Below are 26,424 nucleotides of genomic sequence, written 5' to 3'. Positions count from 1 at the left end.
TAAAACCTTATCAAATATTTGTTGAGTTGAACTTAATTCCTCAATTCTCCTTGTATTAACCAACTTCAACATCAGTTTTAGAATAAAACTGCCTTGTTACAAAGGAAGGGTTTGGGGGGATATTTGGGGGCTTTGTTTTTCAGAAAAATTATTATCTAAAAATTGTGATTGGGGTTAAAACCAGTGAGAGAATATATGTTAAAATAACTTGTTTGTTCAACTTCATGAAGGCTACACAAATGTGAGGCATTCCTGTTATGTTGTGACTACTATAGCAAGTGACGAGAATGGATAACGTTTTGGACTTGGAGTTAGGAAGGCCAGGGTTCAAAATACCACCTCAGACTCTTAGTAGACCTCGGTTAAGGCTTAGATCCTCTCTGAGCCTCAGGCCCCTGAGGCCACATATTAAAGACAGGTTATGATTTTCATTGATATAAAAAGTTCACAGTCAGTGTGATTCCAGGTCCTTGGCATGTAGATGTATCTCAAGAGTCATCTGTGTAGTGGATAGAAAGCTGGCCTTGAAGCCAGAAGACCTGAGTTCAAGTCCCACCTGACACAAACTGGCTATATTACCCAGGGCAGAGAGTGTAATCTCTCAGGGCTCTGACAAATTCTGTAAAATTAGAACTTGCTATGCTGTTGCCAACCCACATTGGTAGAAATCCCAGCTCCAAGCCTTTTCCTTTATCTATGTGCATTGTCTTCTCCTCAGGCAGGCCATCTGCTCTCCCTCATATCCACTCTCTGATTGGTTGGCCTGCTTTTCTGGTCCTACATGTCTTCAATGACCCCCATCAGCTGCTAGGGCCTCCACCCCACGGGTACCCCACAACTGAATCCTATGTGTGATATGTGACTATCTGTGTATGTTAAAGCTTACCGAAGATGGGGACAGTTTGGATTTGAGCTTCATTTCCTCAGTAGTATAGAGTGTGTTCAGGGAAGACTAGTTCTTCTGGTGTGAAGGCTGCCAAGACTTTTTCAGGGCTGATTTCCACCTTTGCTGTCCATCCAACTGTCACCTGTGGCTCCAAGAAGCTATAGCATGCACAGCAGCCACACCCTAGGAACCATATCAGCAGACTGCTAAACCAGGTTGAGGGTAACCAATGGATATTAAACCCATTGGTGAGTTAGGGGAATGTCTACCCCAAGCATGTGAACACTTCCCCTGGTGGAATGGGCAGATGAGAACAATTTGTCCCAATGGTTATGAGGTGGCTAAAGCAGGCACTGTGGAGCTCTTAGAGCTTGGTTAGGCATCGAAGCCGCCAAGGTCATCCACTGCATCTTGAGCCATCACCAGTCATCTTGACTCTGTCCTGCCACTGGACTTCAATGACTCTGGAGGAGAGAGTGAGGCTGACTTCATGCAACTCTGCCTCACTTAAATCCAATTTACACGCGAATCAAAAGACATCACCCATACTATTATACTATTTTTACTTATATCAAAGTCCTGTGGTGACAGGCAAGTGATGAAGCAGCAGGTGTGGATCCACTGGGAGCTGGGATCACAACCTTGCACACGGGAGGTCCATGTCATAGGGTCATCTTCTCAATGGAAGCAGCAGTGGGATTTGGCAGCCCCCGGGTGTCTGAGCAGCCTTTTAATGACCGCACTGCCCACTTCCTGGTGTGAGGAGGGGGCTAGAAAAGGTGCCCTAAAAATTGTCTGCTACCCAACCCTGGCCTGATTACTGCAACAAGCCTGGATACCACCTTTTGGTCAAAACACAAAAAAAGTGTGCAAAAACTTCTGCGAAGATGGTTCAACACCAAGGAAACACAAGTGCTCCATCAGCCAGCACCACACCATATGTGGAACCATCGGTTACAGCAGGAGGTTTTGGATAAGTTCACTTACGTTGGCAGTATACTTTCCAGAGATATCTACATGGATGATGAGGTTGACACATGCATTGCCAGAGCTAGCTCAGTGTTTGAGAGGTTCCAAAGAAAAGTATGGGAGAGAAGAGATGTTAGACAAACTACCAAATTAAAGGTCTACAGAGCCATTGTGTTGACCTCATTGTTGTATGCCTGTGAAACCTGGACAGTCTACCAGCACCATGCCAGGAAACCAAATTGCTTCCATTTGAATTGTCTTGGGAAGATTCTGAAGATCACTTGACAGGGTAAGATACCAGACACTGAAGTCCTTTCTCAAATTAAACTGCCAAACATTCAAACTCTACTGCAGAGAGTGCAACTCCAGTGGGTTGGCCATGTCGCTCAAGTGCCAAACATATGTTTGCCTAAAAGACTATTTTATGGAGAACTCATACAGAACAAGCATTCACCTGGTGGTCAGAAAAAAAGTGATACAAGGACACTCTCCAGGTCTCACTTAAAAACTTTGGAATTGATTGTGTGACATGGGAGACACTGGCACAGGACTGCTCAGCATGGCATGCCCACATCAGAGAAAGTGCTGTGCTGTGTGAGTAAAGCAGAACTGAAACAGCTCAAAAGAATTGGGAGATGCCCAAATTTAGAGAATCCACTCCAAATGTTCATATGGACTATTTGTGCCTGACCTGTGGTAAAGCATTCCATGCTCATATTGGTCTGATCAGCCACACTGTGAACTTGGACCCATTGTGACTCGACTCTAACCTAGTGATGTCACTTTGGTCTTCTTCGAGAACAAAGTACAACAACCACCAATACTTGGCACATATTAAGCACTTAATGAAGGTTTGTTGGTTGACTGATAGATTGTTCTTTCATGTCATTTACTACACATCATCTGCTGTGTCCAACTCATCCCCATCATGTGTTTCATTGTCTTGCCTCCCATTTTGGTTCTTCTTGGATCATGGTGCTTCTGATGTACAGCCATATAGGGATAGCATCACCTGGAGGATCTTGGCGGTGATCCAAGATTGGGTCTTTGCCATGTGGGACAGCGTGGGACCATTGACATTAACTCTGTGATTGCAGGCATCTATATCAACAGCTCACTCATGACTGCTCCTGCCACTTAGGAACTACATGAGAGAGAGCACTCTGGTTGCAATGGAAAGTGGGCTGGGTTTGGAGCATGGCAGCTTGAATCCCACCTTTGCCCCTTCCTTCCTGCTGGGCCTTGGCTACATCTCTGGTCCTCATCTCCCTTTTCCATGAAATGAGTGTGTTAGAATAAATGGCCTTGAATGTCCCTTTCCAGCTCTGAGGTGCTGTGATCCTCCAGGCTAAGTTGGGTGCTCCAATGAATGACTGGAGTTATCCTGAAACAGTCCTAGGTCACGGCTAGTTTAGAAATGGTTTGGACTCTTGTTTCTTGAGTGCATTAATAGCATTTTCTGAATCTCCCTAGACACAGATACCAAAGTTAAGTTGAGAGAACAAGCAACAGATTTAGGGATATGTGGACAGAGCTACAATAAACAAGAGTCAACATTTGACCTTCTGGCCTCCTGGCCTCCACCAAAAGCAAGATATCTGCAGATGGAATAAAAATATGACTATAGCTTTAAAAAAAAGTCTTTTATCATCCACCTGCCAACTCTATGTATTAATGCCAGGTAGAAATTTTCCCAACGGCATCATTCCTTCTTCCTCTTTTTCACTGAGTAAATCTGTGCTCAGCATGTTCATGGGAGAAGAGCACAATTTCTCACTTGTTTTGTATTCCCTTGGCACTACTTAGCATTTCATATACCCTGGAATTACATTTTCCTCCAAGAAATACTTTTTGAAGATCCAGTTGCATGTCTGGAGCATTTTAAAGCCAAGGTTCTGTGATTTTCTTGGAGTACAGGGGGTGTGTTTCCATGGGAAAGCCAGTGTTCTAAAAGAAAGTACTCTGGAGGAAAGCATATGGCTCTCTCTGAAAGAAAATTCTTTTTCTGAAGTTCTAAAGCCAAAGGGCTTGACATGTCCCCCTTGCCCCTATTAGCAGAGTGCACACTTTAGGTCAGATTTGTCTTTGTGCCAAGGCAATACTGTTTCAAGGAGAATTTGACTTTTTGTAGAGTCACGAGCTTCATGGCCAAGCTCACCACCAAGCCTAGGAGTCAGGGCACAGCAGAAGTGGCTTATCAAAGTTGCAGATGGTGCAGAGAGGGAGTGACAGCTGACACAGTGGGTGATCAAAATTGGGATCCAGAAAAATGTCAGCAACTGGCTGGATGAATGGGCTGGATTGAATAAGATGAAATTAAAAAGGAATAAACATAAAGTTCTAACATTAGGCCCCCAAAATAAACATTAGTTAAGGATGAGAGAAATTTAGATAAATCACAATTCGTGTGTAGCCTAATATGCCAGTCTAGGTATGGACACAAGGCAGGAAGTAAAATTGAAGGTAAAAGGGTATTTGCTCTCTCCTCTGGTCTCCACCTTTGGAATATGGGCATTGCTGGTCAAGTCCAGCATAGCCACCCTGTCTGTCTCCTCCCACTGAGCAATTCCTATGACCTGATTAGGGCTCTCAACTGAACCCTTTCAGGGAGCTTTATTTGGGCATGTATAAGAGGAGGGGGCAGCTTGGTGGAGCAGTAGATAGAGTGCTAAGCCTGAAGTCAAGAAAACTCATCTTCCTGAGTTCAAATCTGGCCCCAGACACTTACTAGCTAGATGACCCTGGGCAAGTCACTTAACCCTGTTTGCCTGAGTCCCTGATCTCTAAAATGAGCTGGAGAAGGAAATGGCAAACTATGCCAGTATCTTTGCCAAGAAAACCCCAAATGAGGTCACAAAGAGTCAGACATGACCGAAATGACTAAACAAAAACAACACCTATAAATCTAGGGTTTTATGATTCTAAATTACAGAGAAGTGGAATGGAAGGAAAACTTTCTCAAAAATTAGAGCTCTCCTGAAGTGGGAAAGACCACCTTGGGAAGTAGCAGGTTTCCCTTTGGTGGAACACTAAAGAAAAGCTGGCTGGCCACTTGTTGGGTGCTGCTCTCAGGGGAATTTCTGTTCTGATACAAGGGAGACTGGAAGATACCAAGGTTCCTTCCAACCGAGGCATTCTATGGATCTGTGATTCTGAGAATGGTATGGAGTGCACAGCACACCAAGTTAGCGAGGGCTACTGTTGGCCACCCCTTCAGATCTAGCCCAGGGTTGTTGTCTTTGGCCTCTTCCACAAACATCAAATAAACTAAACTGGACACAGCTAAGCCATTCCTTTCTTTCCATTTTGGTCATTGATAATGCTCCCTGCAATCTAATGAATCATGTGTTAATCCCACTGAACATGAATAATCTGTCTCAATCCATAGAATGACCAGGCTGAACAGTTCATCATTTATCTCACAGCCAGGATTTATTTCATTGCCTCTTCCTGCTTTCCCCCTCAGTAACCAAATCCCCTCAAGCTCAGAGTATTCTTGGCTTTGATTTAAAATTCATTTACACAACTCTGGCTTCAGTCGGACCTTTTGACTAAGAAAGAAAACATAATTTAATTCAATCCAACAAGCACCTACCCTGTGTTACTCTGTTAGACCCTGGAGAAGCCCGGACACAGTGGAAAGAGATGGAGTTCTCCTGGGAGCAGGAGAAGGGAAAAAGGCATCATGTACGCAAACAAGTCCATGTAGATTCCTTACAAAAGCAAAGAGCATGGCCAGCTAAGAGGATGATAGAAGACTCCCTGTCCCTACGGACAGAGCCCACTTTTAAGGAGTCAGAAGTTACAAAAAGGCAGGTATAGGATTGCTAAAAGGGAAAAACAACCAGTTAAAGGTATTCCAGAGTGGAATGGTGAATGGTCTGGCTCAGTTGTTAGGGGGTTCTCCTTCCCTGGAGATCTCCAAGGAAAGTCTGAATGTCCCCTTGTCAGGCGTATTAGAGTGAGGAGTCTTTCAGGTTTGGGCTGGACTTGGGGGGTGGGGTCCCTGAGATTCCTTACACCTTGGAACTTCTGTGATCGAACTTTCCCCAGCAATGGCACCGGTTCATGCAGGGGTGTCCTTAAAATACGTAAATATCTAAGCAGGGTCTCATTCAAGGCCCTATTATTCAGATTTCATCTACTAGTGAGAGAAATTTCTGTTTCTGCTTCCTTCTAATTCTTTATAGCACTTGACTTCCTATTATCATTCCTACCGCCTCTCATATTCCCTCATATAGTTTAGCTCTATTCACCCTTCTTTTCTTCATGAAGAATAAGGCAATCAAAGCACCCAGAGTGAAGGCCAGGAGGAAGATGGGAATGAAAGGAATTTGTATCCTGAGGCGATGAAAACAGTCTGCTCGTCACAACCAGGCAAGGATAACATTTTGAATGCAAAATCCACCCGGTAAAGGGCCAAAGGAAAGTGGTACCCTCCCTCAGTCCATTTATCTTATTCAATTAGAGGAGAATTAGAGGAAGGGGGAGTTAATGCCCCATAAACAAAACAGCTGATTGATCTATTTCCCGTCCTCCATTCACTCATCAATTCATTCATTTCTCTTTTCACTCAGCAAATATTTGTTAGATCTAAGAAAAGGCAAGTCTGCAGCCTGCTCACTTGTTTCCTTGGTCTCAGCACGACAGCAATACACATAAACTGTGTAACAACAAGTGTTTGCCTGATGATTTTGCTTGTTGTCAGTCTCTGTTCATAAAGCCATCAGGAAAAAAACAATCTTCAGCATCCTCCCGGAACTGTCTCATTTCCGGGTTATTACTTCTGCGCTGGAAGTGATAGGCAGGAAAAGCATTTGCTGCTGGCATCCTTTGCAGTTCAATTTTACCACCACCCTCCACCACCACCACCCTCACTCTTTTCACTCATTTCTAAGAGTTCAGGAATGCATTCACAAGCAGACTGTCTCAGAGGTGAGATTTCCCGACACTGGCATCCTCTAAAAGGAGTGTCCAGCTGTAACCAAGACAGGGTCGAACAGTCATGGCAAAGTTCCATCATTTCATTGTTTCCAACTCTGGCTTGGAATCCTTAGTGGCTCCGTGTTTCTACCCAAGAAGTCTTCGAGCCTCAGTCTGGCATTCAAGACTTTCCACATCTGGCTCGAACTAATCTTTGGAAACTCTAGCCCATCTAACTGATTGGCATCCCCTCTGGCTGGAATGCATCACATTCCTCCCACATTTGCCCTTAACCAAAATCCTGCCTCTCCCTGCTCAGCTCAAAGGTCACACACCCAAGAATGAAGATGCATCCTTGGTCATCTAAGTCATTTCACACCCATATTGTATCCTTCAAATGTCATGTTATATGCTCTGTGCTATCACATGCTATATTTATTTCATAGAGTCACACAAAATTTCAGAACCTGAAGAGTCAGCTTGGAGATCATGTAGTTGTCATCTCCCATGGTTCAATAATCATCCATGCAGCTGACTCCCCCAGTCTAGATATTTACACACACACACACACACACACACACACACACACACCCCTACACCCCTCTCCTAAGCTCCAGACCCTTACCACATACTGGACAGCCTGGTCAATAAGTTAGTGCATTCAAAGTGCATTCTCTGTGCCAGGTACTATGCTGAATGAGCACTAGGGATCTCACCCTGGATGTCCCTATGTACCTCTCCGCTCGTCCAAGATAGAATTTCCCCTCCAACCTGCCCCTCTTCCTAATTCCCCTCCTAATTTTAAGGGCTTCACCATCATTCCTGTCACCTAGGATCTCTACTTAGGAGTCACCTCACCTCTCTTTCCCTCCCCACCCTATCCAATCAATAGCAATGTTTCATCCATTCTACCTGTACATTTTCCATATCCGTCCACTTCTCTCTACTCCTCCAGCTGCCTTTCTAAGATCTAGTGCTGTTGAATCTCCTTCCTTTACATTTTTTCATTAGATGCTTTGAAATCCTTGACCTTTTGATCTTCTGGCCAAATCTTATAAAATAAAATTTCATAGAAATAAATGCAAAGACTTGTCCTGGGTACAAAAAGTCAACTTCACAAGTACAAGAAGGAGTTGGGCACTTCTTCTAGCACTTATTCTGAAAAAAATCTGGGTGTTTTACCAGACCACAAGCTCAACCGGAGTCTTCATTGCAATATGGTAGATTAAAAAAGTGAATGTGACCTTGGGCTGCATTCAGAGAGCCACAGCTTCAGGGACAGGAAGAGGAATAATACCATTATACTCTGCCTTTGTCAGAGTGTGAAGTTAAACATCTGGTTCTGGGCAGCTCAGTTATAGAAGACATTGATAAGCCAAAGAGTGTCTAAGATGGTGACCAGTTCGGACTGGAGTCTAGTTGAAGTTGGGCATGGACAAGAAATGTCTCAGGGATACGTGAATACTGTCTTCAAGTGTTTGAAGTGCAGTCATATGGACAAGGGATGAACTATGTTCTGCTTGTACCTAGAGGACAGAACCAAGAGGAAAAGGAATTGCAAAGAGAAAAACTGGGTAAAACTAGAGCTATCCAAGAAGGGGATGGGCTACAGGGAGAGGGAGCAGCTTACCTCACCTGGGAAGGCTTCTAGCAGAAGAAGGGAATCTCCAATGGGTGACTCTTTGGCGCAGAGGTGGGACTAGTCCCCAGGCCTCACTCTTATCATCTACAAAAGGAGAAGGCTAGATTGAAAGATCCCTAAGGACTCTTCTGACACTGCATGGAATAATGTTACCTCTTCCAAGGCTGTTTGCATTTCATCATGGTGCAGCCATGTCTTTGGCAAAGTAATGAATCTGTAATGATGAAATGTAAGGCACCATTCTGGGGAGAGCTATTTGTGGATAAGCATGGCCATGGTTGGAGGTCTGGAATTCTTCACATCACACCACTGAGGCTTAGGCTTTCTATACTGGGTTCTTGGGAAGAATTCTTAGCTCTTCACTAGCCATGAATTTGGTAACAATTCCAAATCAGTCTCTTCCATAAATTCCTTCCACCTTCACATTAGCCCTGTTGTGGGAGAGTAATTGAACCAGACCCTTATCACAGAATGTCATTTCCCTTGGCACACTGCTTCTTTCCTCTGGACACCTTCTAGCTTCCCAGAACCCATTCTAAAATGTGCCCAGTAACGAACATAATGCTCCCAAGGTGATCTGACCATCCTGTCCCCTGTTCTGGCATGGCACCTTTGTTAGTTCCCTCTCAGATGGCATGAGCCAAAGCTCTTTCAGAGGAGGGCAACCAAAAGGTCAAGGAGAATGGCAATCATGGAATTCAAAGATTGGTTCTTAAGATCTTAGAGCTGGAAGGAACCACAAAGGCCATGCATTCCAACTTGAAGGAAGGAAGGAGCAATTTAAAGAAGAGAGACAAATAAGGAAGGAAGGAGACAAGGGAGAGAAGACAGGGGAGGGATAGATTTAAAGAAGGAAGGAAACAATAAGGAAGGGAGGGAGGGAGGAAGAAAAGAAAAAAGGAAGAAAGAAGGAAAAAGGAAGGAAGGAAGGAAGGAAGGAAGGAAGGAAGGAAGGAAGGAAGGAAGGATTTGCTAATTAATTACTCTGTGCCAAACTCTGGAAATACAGATAGAAAAATATGACAGTCCTTCAGTGGGCAGTAAGGATGCTGCCTTCCAAAGTCAGCAATTGATGTTGCCTTTGGAGATGGCATACTAAATACAGTGCTGGATTTAGAGTCAAGAAGATCTGAGTTCAAATTCCACCTCATCAACTTACTATGTGACCCTGGACTAGTCACTTAACCTCGGTTTCCTCATCTGTAAAATGGTGATATGGAGAGCACTTTTCTCTTAAGAGTTGTTGTGAAAACCAGAGGAATTGCAGCAGGTAGTGTTTGGCACACCTAAGGTGCTCTATCAATGCTAAGGAAGCCAGGTGCTCTCTTAACATCTTAATTCTGTGAGTTTGGTTCCCTGTTGTCCATTTAGTTTGATCTTCCAGCCTAAAACTGTTTTCTTTGGTAGAGAAAATGAAAGCAAAAAAGAGTTGAGTGAGTCCTGTGGTCTCTGTTGTCCATTTTCACCATCTCGTCTGCCCTGAGCACTGATTCTATCCCTTCTTGATCTTTAATTCAATTCAATAAGCATTTATTAAGCACCTACTCTATGCCAGGTAGTATGGTATTACTATACCATGTATATAGAGAACTGGCCTCAGTGTGAGGAAGAGATTGAACTCTCACCTTTGACCCATCTTGGCTATGTGACCCTTGGCAAACCACCTAATCTCTCAGGGCCCCCAGCTAGCTCTCCAAATTGCCAGGCAAGGCCAGCCTGCATTAGTAGAGGGAATGTCTTCATTGAGAGTTCTTCATGCCAAAGAAATCACAGGTCCCACCCAGATAAACATACTTGCCATGGTGCTGGGTGACAGGAATACATGCCTGCCTTCAGGAGCTGACAGGGACATGCCATTGTTGGGTAGTCGCCATCACTTTGTGTCTTCTATCTTCTCCCAGGTATGCCCTTTACAAACCCGGTTTGGACAGGGAGTTTTTTGTGTGCGTGTGGACACTGGTCCTCACTTGATGTATAGGAATTGGCACAGGGGTCCTGGCAGAGCCTGGCCAAAAGTGCTCTTCAGGCAGCTCTCTATATATCCCGCCACCATAAGTCCCACCTCCACCCTTCTGAGTCTTGTACTCTCTGGAGGGTCTGGAGGTTTTCCCTTGGTCTCCCATAGAATCCCTCCCATCCGTAAGCCCAGTAAGGAGGGCCTGTGCTGAGGGAGAGAAGAGGTAAGGAAGACTTCTTAGAGTTCTTGATCAATGGAGGATTACTTTGTGTTTTGTGAATGGAAGGGGGAGACACGGAAGGACCAGGAAAGAGAGTCTCATTGGGCAAAATATGTCTGATCCATAGGCTGCACCAGAGGATGAAGCAGACTGGGATGAGACTGGCTGGAGGCCAAAGTTGGTATCCAGAAGCCGGGTTCATTGTTGTTGTGATTGTCGTGTTAATTTAGGATTAAGAACAGTGACCTTGCATGTAGGTGGAGTACAGGCCTCTGAAGCTCCTTCTGAGAGTCAAAGTATGGAGCCACCTTTTGGGCTTCAGCCAGACCCTGCCATTCATCCGCATTCAGACTGATGTGCAGATGGAGGACCTACATTCAGTTCCCTAAGGAGGGATCACTTCCTGCCAGGCATCCAATCAGATTGAATTGGGTTACAGCACAGGAGAAGGGGTCGCCTACTGCTTCCTCTACCTGTTAGAGAAAGTGTCATTAATTTTCTTCCCTTTAGAAAAAAGCATTCTTGAGTAAGTAACATTTTTCTCGGTCTTTTGGCCTAGACTTGTGATTCCATGACTGTAGATGGGCAGTCAGCTCCTTTCCATGCAGGTCAGGGCCTGTTCTATACCTTACAATCTTGGCAAGTTGCCTGGGCCACTTGAGCATGTGTCTGAGGCAAGACTTGAACCCAGGCCACTTTGACTCTACATCCTACTCTCATGCAGTCTGGCCAACAGAATTTCTGAACAACTGCAGGGCTCACCACTAGCATGCTCATCCCAGGAGAGTCTGGTTCTCTCTTGACTCTTATTGTGGAGGAATCCTATTAATTAGCACCTTTGCCTTGAGGTGCAAAGGGCTGTTAGAGTGCAGAGTGGGAGCAGAAATGAAGCCATCTCCTTGAATGCTGTGGCTGTGGAAAATGCCCATGATTAGTCTCCTTGTGACAAGTAGCTGCAGAAGCCTTGGTGAGAAGCCCCGTTGCTTTTATCAGTGAGGTGGAGAGCACATGTTTGATTCTGGAGCATAATGAAGATAGGATTTTAAAGTTCAGGATTTAGTCACTTTCTTCAGAGATAAAGAAGGCAATGTAAAAAACTACTAAAAATTATATCTAGAAATTCATTCATGTACATATACAGATGAGAGAGAGGAAAGAAAGAGAGGAGGGGGTAGAGAGGAGAGACAGAGGAGAGAGAGGAGATGGAGGGAGGGAGGGAAGGAGAGAGAGAAAGGAGAGAGAGGAAGAGAGAGATAGAGAGAGAGGACAGATCTACATAGAGAGAATTAATGTATACAAATGACTGGTGGTCTCAGGCTATATAAATACATGTATTCACAGACCTGTTCAGAATCCCTCCATAGTTACGTTTCTCCGTTCAATTCAGCAAACATAGATCAAGCCCCTACTCTGCTCCAAATACTGGGGATGCAAAGCCAGGTCAATGAAGAGAGAGCAATGAATGGGAGAGATGTTATGGAGGCAGATTTGGCAAAGGATCCAACTTGGTGGGGAAAGGGGGAAGAAGAGTCAAGTGGGACTCCAAGGTTCTGAAGCTGGGGAACAGAAGCTTCAGAAGCCAAAGTGACTTAGTCCAACCCAGAACTGGGCAAGGCCACCCATCTACAAAGTGGGGTCCATTGTCTTTGCCAGATTGCCAAAGGGGTCTGCGGCACAAAAAAAGGCTAGGAACCCTTGCCTTACACGGAGATAGAGAAAGTGGAATTTTGATTGTTACAAAAAGCAACATAATTTTTTTAAAATACCAAGTTGTTCGATTGTCCAGAATGATCATTATAAGCATAAAAATACTATTCCATGTGGCTCATGACTGCTCCCTATATGTTTTTGTTCAGAAGCCATTTACCTTATAGCAGTTAGGTGGTAAAGAGTATAGCATGCTGGACCTAGAATCAGGAAGACCTGAGTTCAAATCTGGCCTCAGCTATGTGACCCTGGGCAAGTCACTTCACCTGTCTGCCTCAGTTTCCTCATCTGTAAAATGGGGATGATGGTAGCACCCACCTCCTAGGATTATGGAGAGGATCAAATGAGACAATCTAAGTAAAACCCTTTCTTTAAAGCGCCGTGTTATTAACTATTTAAATTTAACAAACGTTTATCAGAACCTACAATGTGAAAGGTGAGAAGCAGTGTGGCACAATGAATAAAGGACCCGGTTTTAATCCTGACTAGGACACGCTCTCTGGGCGTCTAGGACACTCTCTGAGACAGGACCTTTCTTTTTTTTGTTTTAACTTTTCTCAATTCACAAGCATCCTTTTGTTCCTCCCACTCCCTCCATTGGGAAAGAAAGGGAAAGAGAAGCAAAGCCCTTGTAACAAACGTGCATGATCAAGCAAGCCAGATGCTTACCCGGGTCATGCCCAGCGCCGTGTCTCGCTCTCCACTGAATCGTCCACCGCTTTGGCCGGAGGGGGCAGCGCGCTTCATCTTCAGTCTCCCAAACAGTTGTTTTCTCATTCAAAATTGTTCTTCTTTACAATGTTATTGTAGGACTTGTGCTCCTAGTTCTGCATCAGCCTACACAGGTTTTCGTAATTTCTTCTGAGACTGCCAATTTTATCATTTCTTATGGCATAACAATATTCCATTACTTTCATATACCATGATCTGATGAACCATTCTCCCATAGGTGGGCACCCTCTTAGTCTCTAGTCTGGCTTTGCTATGAAAAGCTGCTGTAAAGATTTTGTGCATCTGACTCTTTTTCCTCTGTTTAGTGATTTTAAGGACGTTGTTCCAGATGACTTTCCAGAATGGCTAGACCAATTCCCATCTCCATCAACAATGCGATGATGTCTTCATTTTCCCACAGCCCCTCAAACATTTGTCGTTTTCTCTTTTTCTCATTGCCGTCAACCCAATGATATATGGCGGAAACCCAAAATTGCTTTAATTTGCAACTTTCTAGAAATTAATGATTTGGAAGATTTTTGTTCATATGACCTCTGATAGTTTGGATTTCTTCTTTTGGCAACTGCCCATCTGTATCCTTTGACCATTTATCAAATGCAGAATAGTTCTTATTCTTATAAATTTGAATCAGTTCTTTACATATCTTGAAAATGAGACCTTAGCCAAAGAACAGAGAATTTTTCCCAATTAACTTTTTCCCTTCTAATTCTAGCTACATTGGTTTTGTTTATTCAAAAGCTTTTTAACTTCAAGTGCTCAAATTGTCCATTCTGTCTTCTGTGATTCTCTCTATCCTTTATTTAGTCTTAGGCTTTTCCTCTACCTATATAGATCCAGAAGGAAATTTCTTCATTATTCCTACAATTTATTGAGGATATAACCTTTCAGTGTCTAAGTCATGTACACACTTGGATTCACTCTTGGCACATGGTATAAGATGATGATCAAAATGTAATTTCTGCCAGGTTGCTTTCCAATTTTCCGAGCAGTTTTTGTTGAATAATGAGTTTTTACTCCCGGTAACTTGGGTGTTTGAGTTTGTCAAACACTAGGCTTCTAGATTTGTTCACTTCTGTATATTGTATATCTAATGTGTTCTAATCATCAATCTCTATTTTTTAACCAGTACCAAATCATTTAGACAATTACTGCATTGTAGCATAAGTTTGACCCCTGGTACCATCAGATCCCCTTTTCATTATTTTCTTTGAGGTTCTTGACCATTTGTTGTTCCTGATGAATTTCATTATCTTTTTTTCATTACACTTTTTTTAGACTTTTCTTACTCTACAATAATCCTTCAGTATTGGTTGGTATGGAATTAAATAAAGCTAGGTAGTATTGTCTTGTTTACTATGCTGGCTCAGCCCATCCATGAGCAATTAATATTTCTGCAATTACTTAGGTCTATATTACCTCGAAGAGCGTTTTGTAGTTATATTCATATAGTTCTGTGTTTCTTGATAAGTAGGCTTCTAAATGTTTTATATATTTTGTAATTATTTTAAGTGGAATTTTTCTATTTCTTCCTGCTGGGTTTTGTTGGTAATATATAGAAATATACAGAAATTCCTGATACACAGTAGGCACTCAATAAAGGCTTGTTGAGCGATGGACTAATAACATTTTCTCTCACCTTGGAGTTTTTGTGCTGGCTGCCCCCTATGCCTGGGATGTACTCCCTCCTCCTTTAGAATCCCTGGCTTCTTTCAAAACTCAACTCAAATGCCTCCTCCTACATGGGGACTTCCTTCATCCCCTCAATCAAAAATTGCTTTTTATTTACTTCTACTTAGAGTTGCAGCATCTGGCACACAGCAGGCACTTAATACATGCTAATTGGCTCGAGTATTGACTGACTTGCTGTTTCCCTATTGCATAGCACAGTGCCTGGTACATAGTAAGTGCTTAATAAATGCTTGCTGATTAATGGATTCTCGAAGGCCATTTCTTATCTAAACTCTGTGCCCTGACACACAGCAGAGTATTCTGCATTCAATAGCTGTTTAATAAGTGTCTGTTGCTGAGTCAATCTGGAAGCTCGGCTGAGAAGCTGTAATGTTTCCAAGATGAAACCCTCTAGGGAGCCCCCACTGGTGTAGCTAGCTCGACTAAGACCTGTTGGTTTGACCTCTGTTGGTGTGCCCTCTCCACAGATCTGCCCCCCAGACTTGGTTGTCTTCCTGGCCTGCACTAGCCAGCGGCTCAAGGAGAGGTTGCTGAAGAGGGCAGAGCAGCAGGGCAGGCCTGACGACAATGTGAAAGCCACCCAGAGGAGGCTCGCCAACTTCAAGCAGAATGCCTCACCCTTGATCAAATACTTCCAGGAGAAGGGGCTCATCATGACGGTGAGTGCTACACAATGAGCAACGATGTGCCACAAGTTGTGTTTGGATTGTCCAGCTCGCTCGGGCTTTGGAATCCCCTTTGTTTAAAGCAGGCTCTCTCTGATCTGCAGGCTATCAGATGCCCAAGGTCAAAGTCCTGACTTGTCATTGCAAGGTGACGATGAAGAAAGAATACTTTCTGTGTTAAGTGAACCAGTTAATAAGCGCCTAGCATGTGACAGGCATGGAACAGGCTTGAGACGGGATGGAAGATAAAAGTATTGACCTAAAAGGATGGGATTCTGTGGTTAAAAGTCATCCTCTGGATGCTATTTTTGTTGTTTAGTTGTTTTCCAGCTGTGTCTGACTCTTAGTGGCCCCATTTGGGAGGTTTCTTGGCAGAGATACTGGAGGGGTTTGCCATTTTCTTCTCCAGCTCATTTTCCAGAGGGGAAACTGAAGCAAATAGGGTTAAGTGACTTGCCCAGGGTCACACAGCTAATAAATGTCTAAGACCAGATTTGAACTCAGGTCTTCCCTGCACTAAGCCTAATTCTATCCAATGCACCCTGTAGCTGCCTCATTCTCTGGGTATAGGGTACAAAAACCCAAGACTCTGCACTCCAGCCGTGGAAAGGAGGTGCTTATGAAAAAGGGATAGATGACTTTCAAGAAAAATTGGGGTTTTTACTAGCCCTGAGTTACTCCCTAGTGGTCAGTGACTTGGCCTAGTCATCTGAAAGGGTTAATTCAATGGCCAGGATCTAAATTATCTTTGAAGATGACTGAGCATCACAATGCACAGATTCTATTCGCCCTGCCAAAGATAAGAAGGTGATAAGAAGTTCACTTTTGGTTAAATGGGTTATTAACAAGCATTTATTTTTTCTCCTGTCTCCCTCCCCTAACTCAACTGACCAATTAAAAGAACAAACACACATAAGTAAGAAAAGCAAATTTCCCCATTTGACCATGTCCAAAAACGTGTCTCCTTCTGCATCTTGGGTTCATCCCCTCATGGTCTTGTGGCTAAATAGTTATGTTTTAATGGAATCCAGTTACTATCCCAAGGAGTGCGTAGGAAGGGGAGGGCCATAGCTGCCACTTCAGCACTGGTCCCAGACTGTCTCTTGTCTAGTGAGTATTTACAAGCTTGATGGGAAGGGCAGAGGCTGCAGAAAACTGTAGTGGAGAGAGCACTGCTCTCAGACCTGAGTCCACGTCCTCTCTGATGAACCCCAACTCTGGGCATATCACAAAATCTTCCTGTGCCCCGATCAAACTGTCAGGTCCCAGAGCATTGCTGGCCTGTGCTGTACATGGAGTTAATCACCAGGAGTGTCTCCTGCCCCATTCAAGTCCCAAGGATGGACCATTGTTCCCCTCCCTCTCCCCGTCTCCACACCCAAATTAAGAGGCAGTGGACCATGGTGGCCAGAGGGCCAGCTTTGATGTCAGGAAGGCCTGGCTTCAAGTCCCTCCAGGGACTTAGGCCCGTAGATGGCACAATGGTCAGTGCATAGGACTTCAGAGTTGGGAAGACCTGTGTTCAAATCCTGCCTCTGATCATTACTAGCTGTGTCACCCTGGACAAGTCTTTAACTTCTCTCTGCCTTGGTTTTCTCATCTGTAAAATGAGGAGATTGGACTCAGTCCCTAATAAATCTTCTTGTGCTAAATCTTTGATTTTATACAATAAGATCTCCCTATGCCAAAGAAATCATAAATCTAGACAAAAAATTATTTTATACAAAGGATCATACATATCCCTTGAAAGTTTGCAAAGTCCTGTATACATAATCTCGTTTGATAACTAACACGAAGTATTTGAAGGGCTGCCTTGTGAAAAAGTGATTAGCTATGTTCTGTTTGATCTTAGAACAGGAATTTTTCATCTTTTTGTGTCATGGACCCCTTTGGAAATCTGAAGAATCCAGGGAACCCAGTCTCAAAATCATCTTTTTTGAATAATTGAAGGAAATGCTAAAGTTTAATGAGAAGCTGGTGAAAACAAAGCTGTAATTTTTATACGCAGCCCCCGAATCTGTCTATGGCCCCCTTGGGAGTTCATGAACCCCAGGCTAAGACCTCCTGCTCTAGGGGGAATAAACCTCAAAGGAGAAAATGTAGGCTTGATGTCAAGAAAGCCTTCCTCACAATGAGAGCTCTCTAGAAATGAAACGGGCTGCACGAGGAGGTGGGGGATTCCACTCACATTTTGTTCCTGGGCACCAGAATGTGGAGCTTGCTGAGAGCTCGAGGGTGGGCACCAGAATGTGGAGCTTGCTGAGAGCTCGAGGGTGGCTTTCAAAGCACTAACAATTGGTCTTAGCACTTAGTTAACAAGATGGCGCTCTTCCTGTCCTCTGTAACTCACTCAGCTATTCCCTCTTCTTACCCCCAGCAGCAGTTTCCCAATATCCCAAGACCCGATCTTTTCTCCTTTCCCCAATCATGGGCTGAAGCCTTCCCTTCTCAACTGAATTGCCCCAGGCACCACAAGTACTAGTTATGGCTCTGGTAGGTTTCCTCCCACTGCCCAGATGAATGCTTGTGGGTTTTGTTACAGAGGAGATCCTTGCTCAGGTGGGGATGGGACTAGATGGCCAATGAGGCCCCTTCTGATTCTGGAATTCTGTGATTTCTAGGTTACGACACATTAGATAAGTAGTATGAAACGTCTGAGCTGGAGCAAAGATGGAGCACAGGTCACCATCCCAGCCATGGCTGTTGGAGCCATGTTAGGAGATGGACTCTATGAGAAAGGGTGTGGCATGGAGGAAATACCACTGGCCTAAGAGTGGCGTAGACCTTACTGGCAATCCCAGCTCTGCCCTAACTAGCGGGGACCACCTTGAGGAAATCCCTCCCCCTCCTTTCCCTCAACCAATCAACCACATTGACCAACAAGCATTTACTGCAAGGCAAAAGGGAGACAGTCTGTGCTCTAGAGGGGCTTACATTCTATCAAGGGAGATGTCACATACATGTAATGGTATAGAAATTATACAAAACGAGCAAAACACAATAAATTCCTCATTTGTAAAATGAAGACAGTAGACTAGAGAATTTTCAGGGTCTTTTGCCAGCTTAAAAATTCATAGGATTTATTGTCAAGCTGGAAGGACTCTGGGAGTCACCAAGCCCAAATCTCTCACTTTGCAAAAGTGAGAAACTGAGGCCCAGAAAGGTTAAGGGGTTTGCCTAGGACCACAAGCTGGTGATTATCTGGGCAGGATTTGAACCCAGGTCTTTCCGACTCTGTGTCCAGTGCTCCATCTACCAGGCTATGCTGCCTCTAATTCTACATGAAGCTAGTTTTTTCCATGTTTCTCTAATTTGCTTATGGTGTGGCCCTTTATATTTGGGTCACGTATCCATTTGGAGCTCATCTTTGTATAAGGTATGAGGGGTTGATTTAGATCTAATTCCCCCTATCCTGCTGTCCAATTTTCCCAGAAGTTTTTTGTAAGACAGTGATTCCTTATCCCAGTAGCTGGGCTCTTTGTGCCTACTGGACACCACTAGGGTTCTAGATTCCTTTGCTTCTGTATGTTGCATACCTAGTGCATTAGGAGGGCAGAGTTTATAATCTCAAAGAGGATCATATACATGTCTGAAAGGTTCGGAACCGCCGGATATAAGAAACTCTCAAAGTAGAAGGCAGAAGAATCAAAACATATATTTAGGCTCCACAGTAACCAACCCATGAACCAGCAACCCCATTTTGATATGTTGATCAAAAGCTTCCAGGCCCAATAAGTACGCCTTGAAAGAGTAACCAGGAGGCTACAGAGAAGCATGATTGCATAAAGCAAAATCATGCTTCCCCCTCTATGGTAAAAAGATTACCCACTGGCCTGAAGTCCTTGTTCAGCTTCCTCCCGTAGGTCAGCTCTGCCACTGGCAGCTCCTACTTCGGCTGTGGCTGCGGCTGCGGCTGCGGCTGCGGCTGCGGCTGCGGCTGCGGCTGTGGCTGTAGCTATAGCAGCCTCTGGCTCCAACGGAAGCTGTTTTTAACCATCTGGCTTCTGCGGGGGTGTAAGGTACGCCAGGGAAATCACAGGTTCTTTCAATCTGCTTAAGCAAGGGAAGCAAGGTGAAGGGGCCGACAAGCTTACTCCAGTCCAACATACAAACAGCATTCAGTTCAGGGGAAAAAGCCAAACTAGTCAAGGGCACTTGTTGACTAAGTGCTAAGGAGCCCATTTTTGGTTGCCAACACACCTAGTCTGTTCCACTGATCATCATCTCTGTTTTTAACTAACACTAAATGGCTTTGAGAATCACATCTTGGCAGTCAAGTTTGAGCCCCAGCACTGCTCATCCTCTTCCTTCATTACCACTTCTTTTCAGTATTTCCCATGAGATTCTTGATCTTTTCTGTCTCCGTATGAATTTCATTCTTATTTTTTCTAGTTCTGTAAAGTCATCTTTTGGTGGTTGGATTGGTATGGTATAAAATAAGCAAATTAGTTTAGAGAGGATTGTCATTTTCACAATATTGATTCAGCCTACCCATGAGCAACTAAGCTTTTACCAACTATTGAAGAGTGTTTATTTCTGTAAAGAGTTGTTCATAGTTGTATTTCTGTAGGTCTTATGTGTATCTTGGTAGACAGGCTCCCAAGTGTTTTATATATTTTGTAGTTATTTTAAATAAGATTTTCCTTTTTCTCTCTTCTTGCTGGGTTTTATTGATGTCATATAGAAATGCTGATGACTTTTGAGTCAGAGGGAAGTGAGCAGAGCCAGAAGAATAATTTATATGATAACATTGAGATTATAAAAATGAATGATTTTAAAAACATAAACTGAAGAGGAACAAAATGAACAGAACCAGGAGAACAATTTATACAACAGCCACACTGCAAAGACAAACAACTTTGGAAGATAGAACTATGATCAATCCAGGGGCCGTCCATGATTCCAGAAGATTGACAATGACCCATTCTCTCCTCCTCCTGACAGCAGAAGAGAGAAAGATTTAGAGTGTGAGATGAGAGAAGTACATATTTCTGTGTAGAGCCGGTGCCTGGCCCATAGTAGGCACTTATAAATGTTTATTGACTATTTGCCTTTGAAAAAATAATTCTATAAGAAGGAGAAACTCTATTGAAGATCCATTGATGATTTGATAAATCTTATATATCAAAATTTCATGTTAACCTTGAGCAGATAAAATTTTATAGCAGACCATTCAGTCCAATTCCTTTTTTCTATAGATGGAGAAGATGTTAGCCTCCAGTTCACGGCAGAGGACAGTTCGATATTCAGATCTCTCTGAGGTTCCCTTGTTTTTCATCTCTAAAATGAGCGATCTGGATTACATGACCTTTCCCTCTGTGTCTGTGACCCTACGAGCTCATAACCCCTAACAAGAATGTGGTTCCTTCCATATAAACGTCTGAAAGGAAAGACAAATACAGGAAACAAGAGGCATCAGGCGAGGAAGAGTTTCTCTCCAGCGTTCACTGTCGCAGACAGAAGTTGTCTCTTAGTCCTACCTCCTACAGGAAGGCTTTCCCAGTCTCTGAATTCTAGTGCCTTCCCTCTGGTGATTATTTTCTATTTACTCTGCGTATGGTTTGGTTCTACACAGTTGTTTGTGTGTTGTCTCCCGCGTTAGACCAAGGGCTCCTCAATGTCAGGGACTGTTCCCCAGCCGTGGGCACCGTGTCTAGCACACAGTAGGTACTTAATAAATGCTTTTAACTGACTGAATAATTCATTTCAACCTTATCCAAGGAGGCAATGTGGCAGATTTGATTTGATAAATGTTCAAAACATTGTAGTTCAAAATAAAGCTTTGGATAACAGGGAAGAGTCAAGGAAATCAAGGAGGGAATTTTTTTCTTTCTTAAGAAAACTCATTAGTCCTGAATTCTGCAATTGATGACAAGAGAAATGAGCGCAGACAGAGATGCACCTGCCTCAAGCAGAGCTGGGTTTAATTGGTTATTTCCGAGGCTTCAAGGCATCACCACCGGGCTTGGCCACTGCTCCCTTCCTGCTGCTTTCGTCCCCACGCTGAGCACATTGCAGAAATGGATGCGCGCTGGCAAGGGCTAATTTACTGATATTTTGCCGGGAAGTGAAATGCTTTCACCTCTAATGGAGCGAGTCTGCTGGCCGCAGGAGCTTTTAACAAGCCCACCAGCTCTGAGAGAACGCCCCTAATTATGGAAAGGGAACACTGCATTGAAGGGTCACCTTGTGAGAGGTGCAGAGCGTGTACAGGGGCGAAGCTCCTGGAAATACAGTGTCCAGAATGATCCAGCGGTGGAGCCTGGGGTACAGAGGAGAGCGCAGGTTCCAGATCGGCCTTCGCGCCCTTGGGGTGTCGAGCCGCGGACACTTTTTTTTGCATCTGTTGCTCAGGTCCCATCTCTTCTGGCTCTCTCTGGTTCAGATTCCATCTCTGATGGCTCAGCACTTGGCTCAGGACCTGAGAGAGTATGTAAGATGAGCAGATTGGAGGAGGGGGCTTCTGAAGTGCCTTCCCACTCTGGATCTGTGAAGTCTTGGTCCCTATTAACCTCAAAGTATTTTCGGACTTCAATGCAGGGTCCCAGTCCAGAATCACAGGTGGTTTCCCCACTGCCCAAGGTCTTCCCTTCTGTACTAGAGCCTTGGTGTAACCTTACCTTCTATAGGACCAGATAAAATATGAGGATCATAGATTTGAGACCTGGAAGTGAGAGGCCTCAGAGACCACCCAGTCCATCCTGTCCTGCCCTCCACCTCGAGAAGAATCCTGGCTTTCTTCAAGGTGTAGGTCTTGTGCTGTATGGATCCATCCCTCAATCGACAGAGATGCCCCAAGAACCTATTATGTTCAGGTGCTGCCTTAGGGGCTGGGAGACAAGAGGTCAGTTCTGCTCTCATGCTTATTTGGAAAACACAAATTTGTTCCAAGATTGATATGTTGTGTTAGTAAGCAAAATGGGCTCCTTAGCACTTAGTTCAACAAGTGTCCTTGAAGAGTTTGGCTTTTGTTTGCTTTGAGTAATTTAGTGTATTTCATTGAGCCTTGCTAGATGCTAAGCCCCAGGCCCAAACCCCTATTAGGTGTAAAACCTTAGTGGGTGTGGATTGGCAACTAAGGTGGGGCCCAAGGTGGGGCTAACTCCAGGGAGGGCCTAGTTTACGTGTCTGGGAGAGAAGAGGCTCTTAGACCTCTTAGACCTGTGTTGAAGTTGCCTCTTTGTGAGGATTCTAGGTCATGTGGGTGAGTCGCATGTGTGACTCACCCCTGACACTGAAAAAGATATAAAAACCAGGGGTTGTCCTCCTCTTCCTTGGAGCCCATTCCTGCAGCAGTGGTGGTGAGTGTGACTCTGGGCCAGCCCTTGTTCTGAGCTCCCGGGCTGAACCTAGATGTTGGTAACTATGAATCTGTATTTGGTCTGTCTGTTGATGTTTGTAATTTGTTTGTAATTTGCTCTGAAGTTCAGGGTGCTGGTTTTTTTCCCTGAATTAAAGTGAATGATATTTGTGTGCTGAATTAAAGTAAGCTTGTCAAACCCCTTCACTTTGCTTTCCTTAGTTAAGCAGATCAAAAGAACCTGTGCTGTTGGCAGCTTTCTGGGTGCTGGCTGTGGGTGGATCTTATACCCCCACAGAAGCTGCTAGCCAGATTGTTGAAACATATGTTGGGGAACAATTTGAGTACAATGTGAATTTTGCATTTGCCTGTGCACTATTTCATCCACCAGACACAGTGAGAACAGAGAATTGCACCTAGCTGACCCAAATTGTGTAAGAATGCACCCCACACACACACCCCCAAATAATGACCAGCTAGCTCAGTGCACCTCCATGTTATCCTACCAGAAGAGCCAGTCTACAGCCACACACTCCACCCTCAATCCCTAACACACACACACACACACACACACGTGCGCGCACCTCATCCCTGGAAATGGCCTGCTGCCTGGATGGCCTCGCCCCCTCTCACCTGTAGCCGTCAACTTTTCGAGCCCCAACCTCAGGGTGGGAACTGGGCCCAGGCCAAGCAGCCCTGAAGCCACCACTATTTATTACGGTCTTGATTATGATTTTAAATTTTTTAATGTATTTCTTAACCATTTAACTTGTATAAAACTGCTGCCATTTCTAAGTAGGTCCTATCTTTTTTTTCAAGTGTTACTGATGAAGTTTTTGAGTGCTATGCCCATTTTCCCATGAGACCCATTGTTTCTATTGGGCAATTTTGCTTCTGGCAGTGATTTTCGGGGACAAGTAGGTCATGTTATAGTGGAAGTGACTGTACAAAGAATAAGACAACCACTCTTTGTCTCTACTGGGGGCGACAAGGACATATGAAAAGATCTTGAGCCTAAATGTAAAGTTAATAAATGCATATATATGTGATACATGGAAGACAGATAATAGAAAGATAGATAGATAGATAGATAGATAGATAGATAGATAGATAGATAGATAAACAGACAAAGTAGTGAAGTAGAAGATAGTTTGGTAGGGTGTTTCAACAATTCTGCTAGCAGCTGCTGTGGGGGTGTAAAACCAACAACAATCAGCTCACAGAATGCTGCAAGCCCAGGTTCTTTTGATCTGCTTTGCTAAGGAAAGCAGCGTTAAGGGGTTAACAATCTTACTTTAATCCAGCATACAGACATCATTCACTTAGTTCAGGGGGGAAAGCCAGCACCCTGAGCTTCAGAGCAAACACAAACAAATTACAAACATACATTTATGAACAGACCAAATACAATTCATAGTTACCAGGGAACCATCAACATCTGAGTTCAGCCGGGAGCTCAACGAGGCTGGCTCAGAGTCACGCGCCACTCCTGCTGCGGCTCAGCGCTCCAAAAAAAGAAAGCCAACCTCTGGTTTTATATGTCTTGTTCAGGGTCAAAGGTGTGTCACACATGGTGACCTAAAATCATCACCAAAATGTGACTTAAACCCACATGGTCTGAAAGCCTCTGATGTCACAAACATGTCACTGAAACCCATGTAAACTAAGCTTTCCCTTGAGGCAAGGCAGTCATCAAAGACTCCTAATTTGATCAAGGAAACAAAGGCCAAACTCTTCAAGGGCACTTGCTTGAATAAGTGCTCAGAGCCCATCTTGATCGCCAATACAGAGGCAGGGCACTAGGGTTGAGGTTGAAACACTCTACACGTACGATCTCATTGGAGCTTCCAACCACCCTATACCATAGAATATGATTGTACCCACTTTACAGGTGAGTGTTCAGAAGCTCAGAGAGTGGATGAACAGCTGAAAAGGTACTGAGCGCACCAAGAGAAAAGGAATGAGACAGGCCAAGCCCTCAAGGAGCTTATTTTTAATGGAGGGCAACAGTCCCCAAAGGGGAGCTGGAAGGGGGTAAGGGTGATATATAAGGCAGTGGTTTGGAAATGGGTGGAAAGAGACGCAGAAGCCTGCTTATGAACAGCGTAACTATCACTATATTTAATATTAACTAGTATTAATTATATCTCACCCAACTTGTGAAAATAAGAGGGAGGATTGGAACCCAGACCCACCAGATTTCCCATCCAGCAGTGCACAATGGTGCCCTCTGGGTCACAGGAGGCACTCCCCTCCCCAGTGAAATCATGGACTGACATAATTCATTTTATAGCTACCAGGGTTAGGCCACAAGGCACTTGTTCAGTTTGGTCTTTGCCAGTCCAAATAACTAGAGGAGCCAAGCTGTTGTTGGACTATTGGAGTCTTAATGACACGGGCTAAATCATCAAGAATAATGGCCATTTTCCCTTAATTGGGTAGTACAAAAAGGAAATGTGAAATCAGCAACCTGCTATTATCATGCCCACGTCGTCAGGCCCTGCGTCATGGAATCCTACTGACAGACATCTAACGGCCCTTGGCTCAGCATCCAGACCAAATGGGCGTGGCTTTCACCTGGGTCCATCACAGGCTCTTACTCAAAGACCAAGCTTCCAGGGGCTCCCGGGTTTGGGGGAAGTTTTATTTCAAGGATTCTCTTTGTACAACCAGGAAGGCTGAGAGACTTTGCTGGAGGCTGTTTAATGTCATTGACCAAGGAAACAGCTCATGACATTGTGTAGTCACTAACTAGCTTGTTTCAGTGGGAATGTATTAGCTCTTGAAGGCTGGCTTCCTTTTATAGGGACATAATCTCAGCAAGATGTGTGCTGAGCTGTTGATTTCCCTTTTATTCCCAAAGAGTTTGCTCACTTCATCCTGGCCAAACTGGATCCCTTTAGGAGAATTTCAGCTCTGGCTTGGGGAGTTCAAGTCTTTGAAAAGTCGGCCTATCATTTAAATTTATGTAAATCTGTTCTAAAAGAGAAAAAGTATTGGTAGATATAGGATAAAATACTGTGGTGAAATGTAATGTTCAGGGCATCATTCAGAAATTACATTCCAAACCCTGCGTCAAGCGACTTTGTGGCCAATGGGAAAGCCTTGAGTCTGGCCAAGAAGATGACCATGTATACGTGAGTTTGGGGTTTTTTCAGTTGTCTAATTTCTTTTATTGGTCTTTTTTGTATTTATTTTGAAAACACTTACCTTAAGTTAAACCCCCAATTTGGATAAGTTTTTTGGCCTATGCCTAGAAAGTGCCCACATTTGATTTAGCAGTTGATTCATTGATTGATGTAAGATGTGGAAGTTAGACCAGATGACTTCTAAGGTACCTTACAGACCTAAACCCACAATTCCAGAATCCTCCTGGGAGGCATATCCCAGCCTGTCTGTACCCACCCATCCTGAATGCCTTTGGTCAATGCCCCCTCAATCCTCTTCAGGGGCTTCCTCCAGCCAAAACCATGGGAACTCCCAAGGTCTCCCAACATTTCATGGATGTCAATGGCCCTGACGACATCCTGGAAGTTATTTCTCCTTCCCTTAGTAACCTGTAGCAGTGGGTTCACACTCCCCACCAACAAGCACTTTCTATGTGCCCAGACACTTTGCTAAATGCCTAGGATACAAAAAAACCCAGAAATAGTCCCTGAGCTCAAAGAACATACAGTCTAGTGGAGGAGCCACATGGGTGGTTCACGTGAGATGTAGACAGAATAGATGAAAGG

At 44.1% G+C, this 26,424-nt stretch overlaps 1 protein-coding gene across 2 annotated transcripts in view; it reads left to right on the top strand.

Moving 5' to 3' along the window:
• AK5 (adenylate kinase 5) overlaps positions 1 to 26,424 on the top strand; it is a 229,105-nt gene that overhangs the window by 54,169 nt on the left and 148,512 nt on the right. For both annotated transcript variants that reach the window (XM_036754654.1, XM_036754653.1), the window contains exon 6: positions 15,193 to 15,384. In XM_036754654.1, coding sequence (XP_036610549.1) covers positions 15,193 to 15,384 — 192 coding nt within the window. The remainder of the gene's footprint in view (positions 1 to 15,192; positions 15,385 to 26,424) is intronic.

The sequence above is a fragment of the Trichosurus vulpecula genome, chromosome 4 (assembly GCF_011100635.1).
Source record: "Trichosurus vulpecula isolate mTriVul1 chromosome 4, mTriVul1.pri, whole genome shotgun sequence".
Taxonomy (NCBI): Eukaryota; Metazoa; Chordata; class Mammalia; order Diprotodontia; family Phalangeridae; genus Trichosurus; species Trichosurus vulpecula.
Note: the sequence above shows the minus strand (reverse complement) of the source record. Positions and strands in the feature narration are given on the sequence as shown.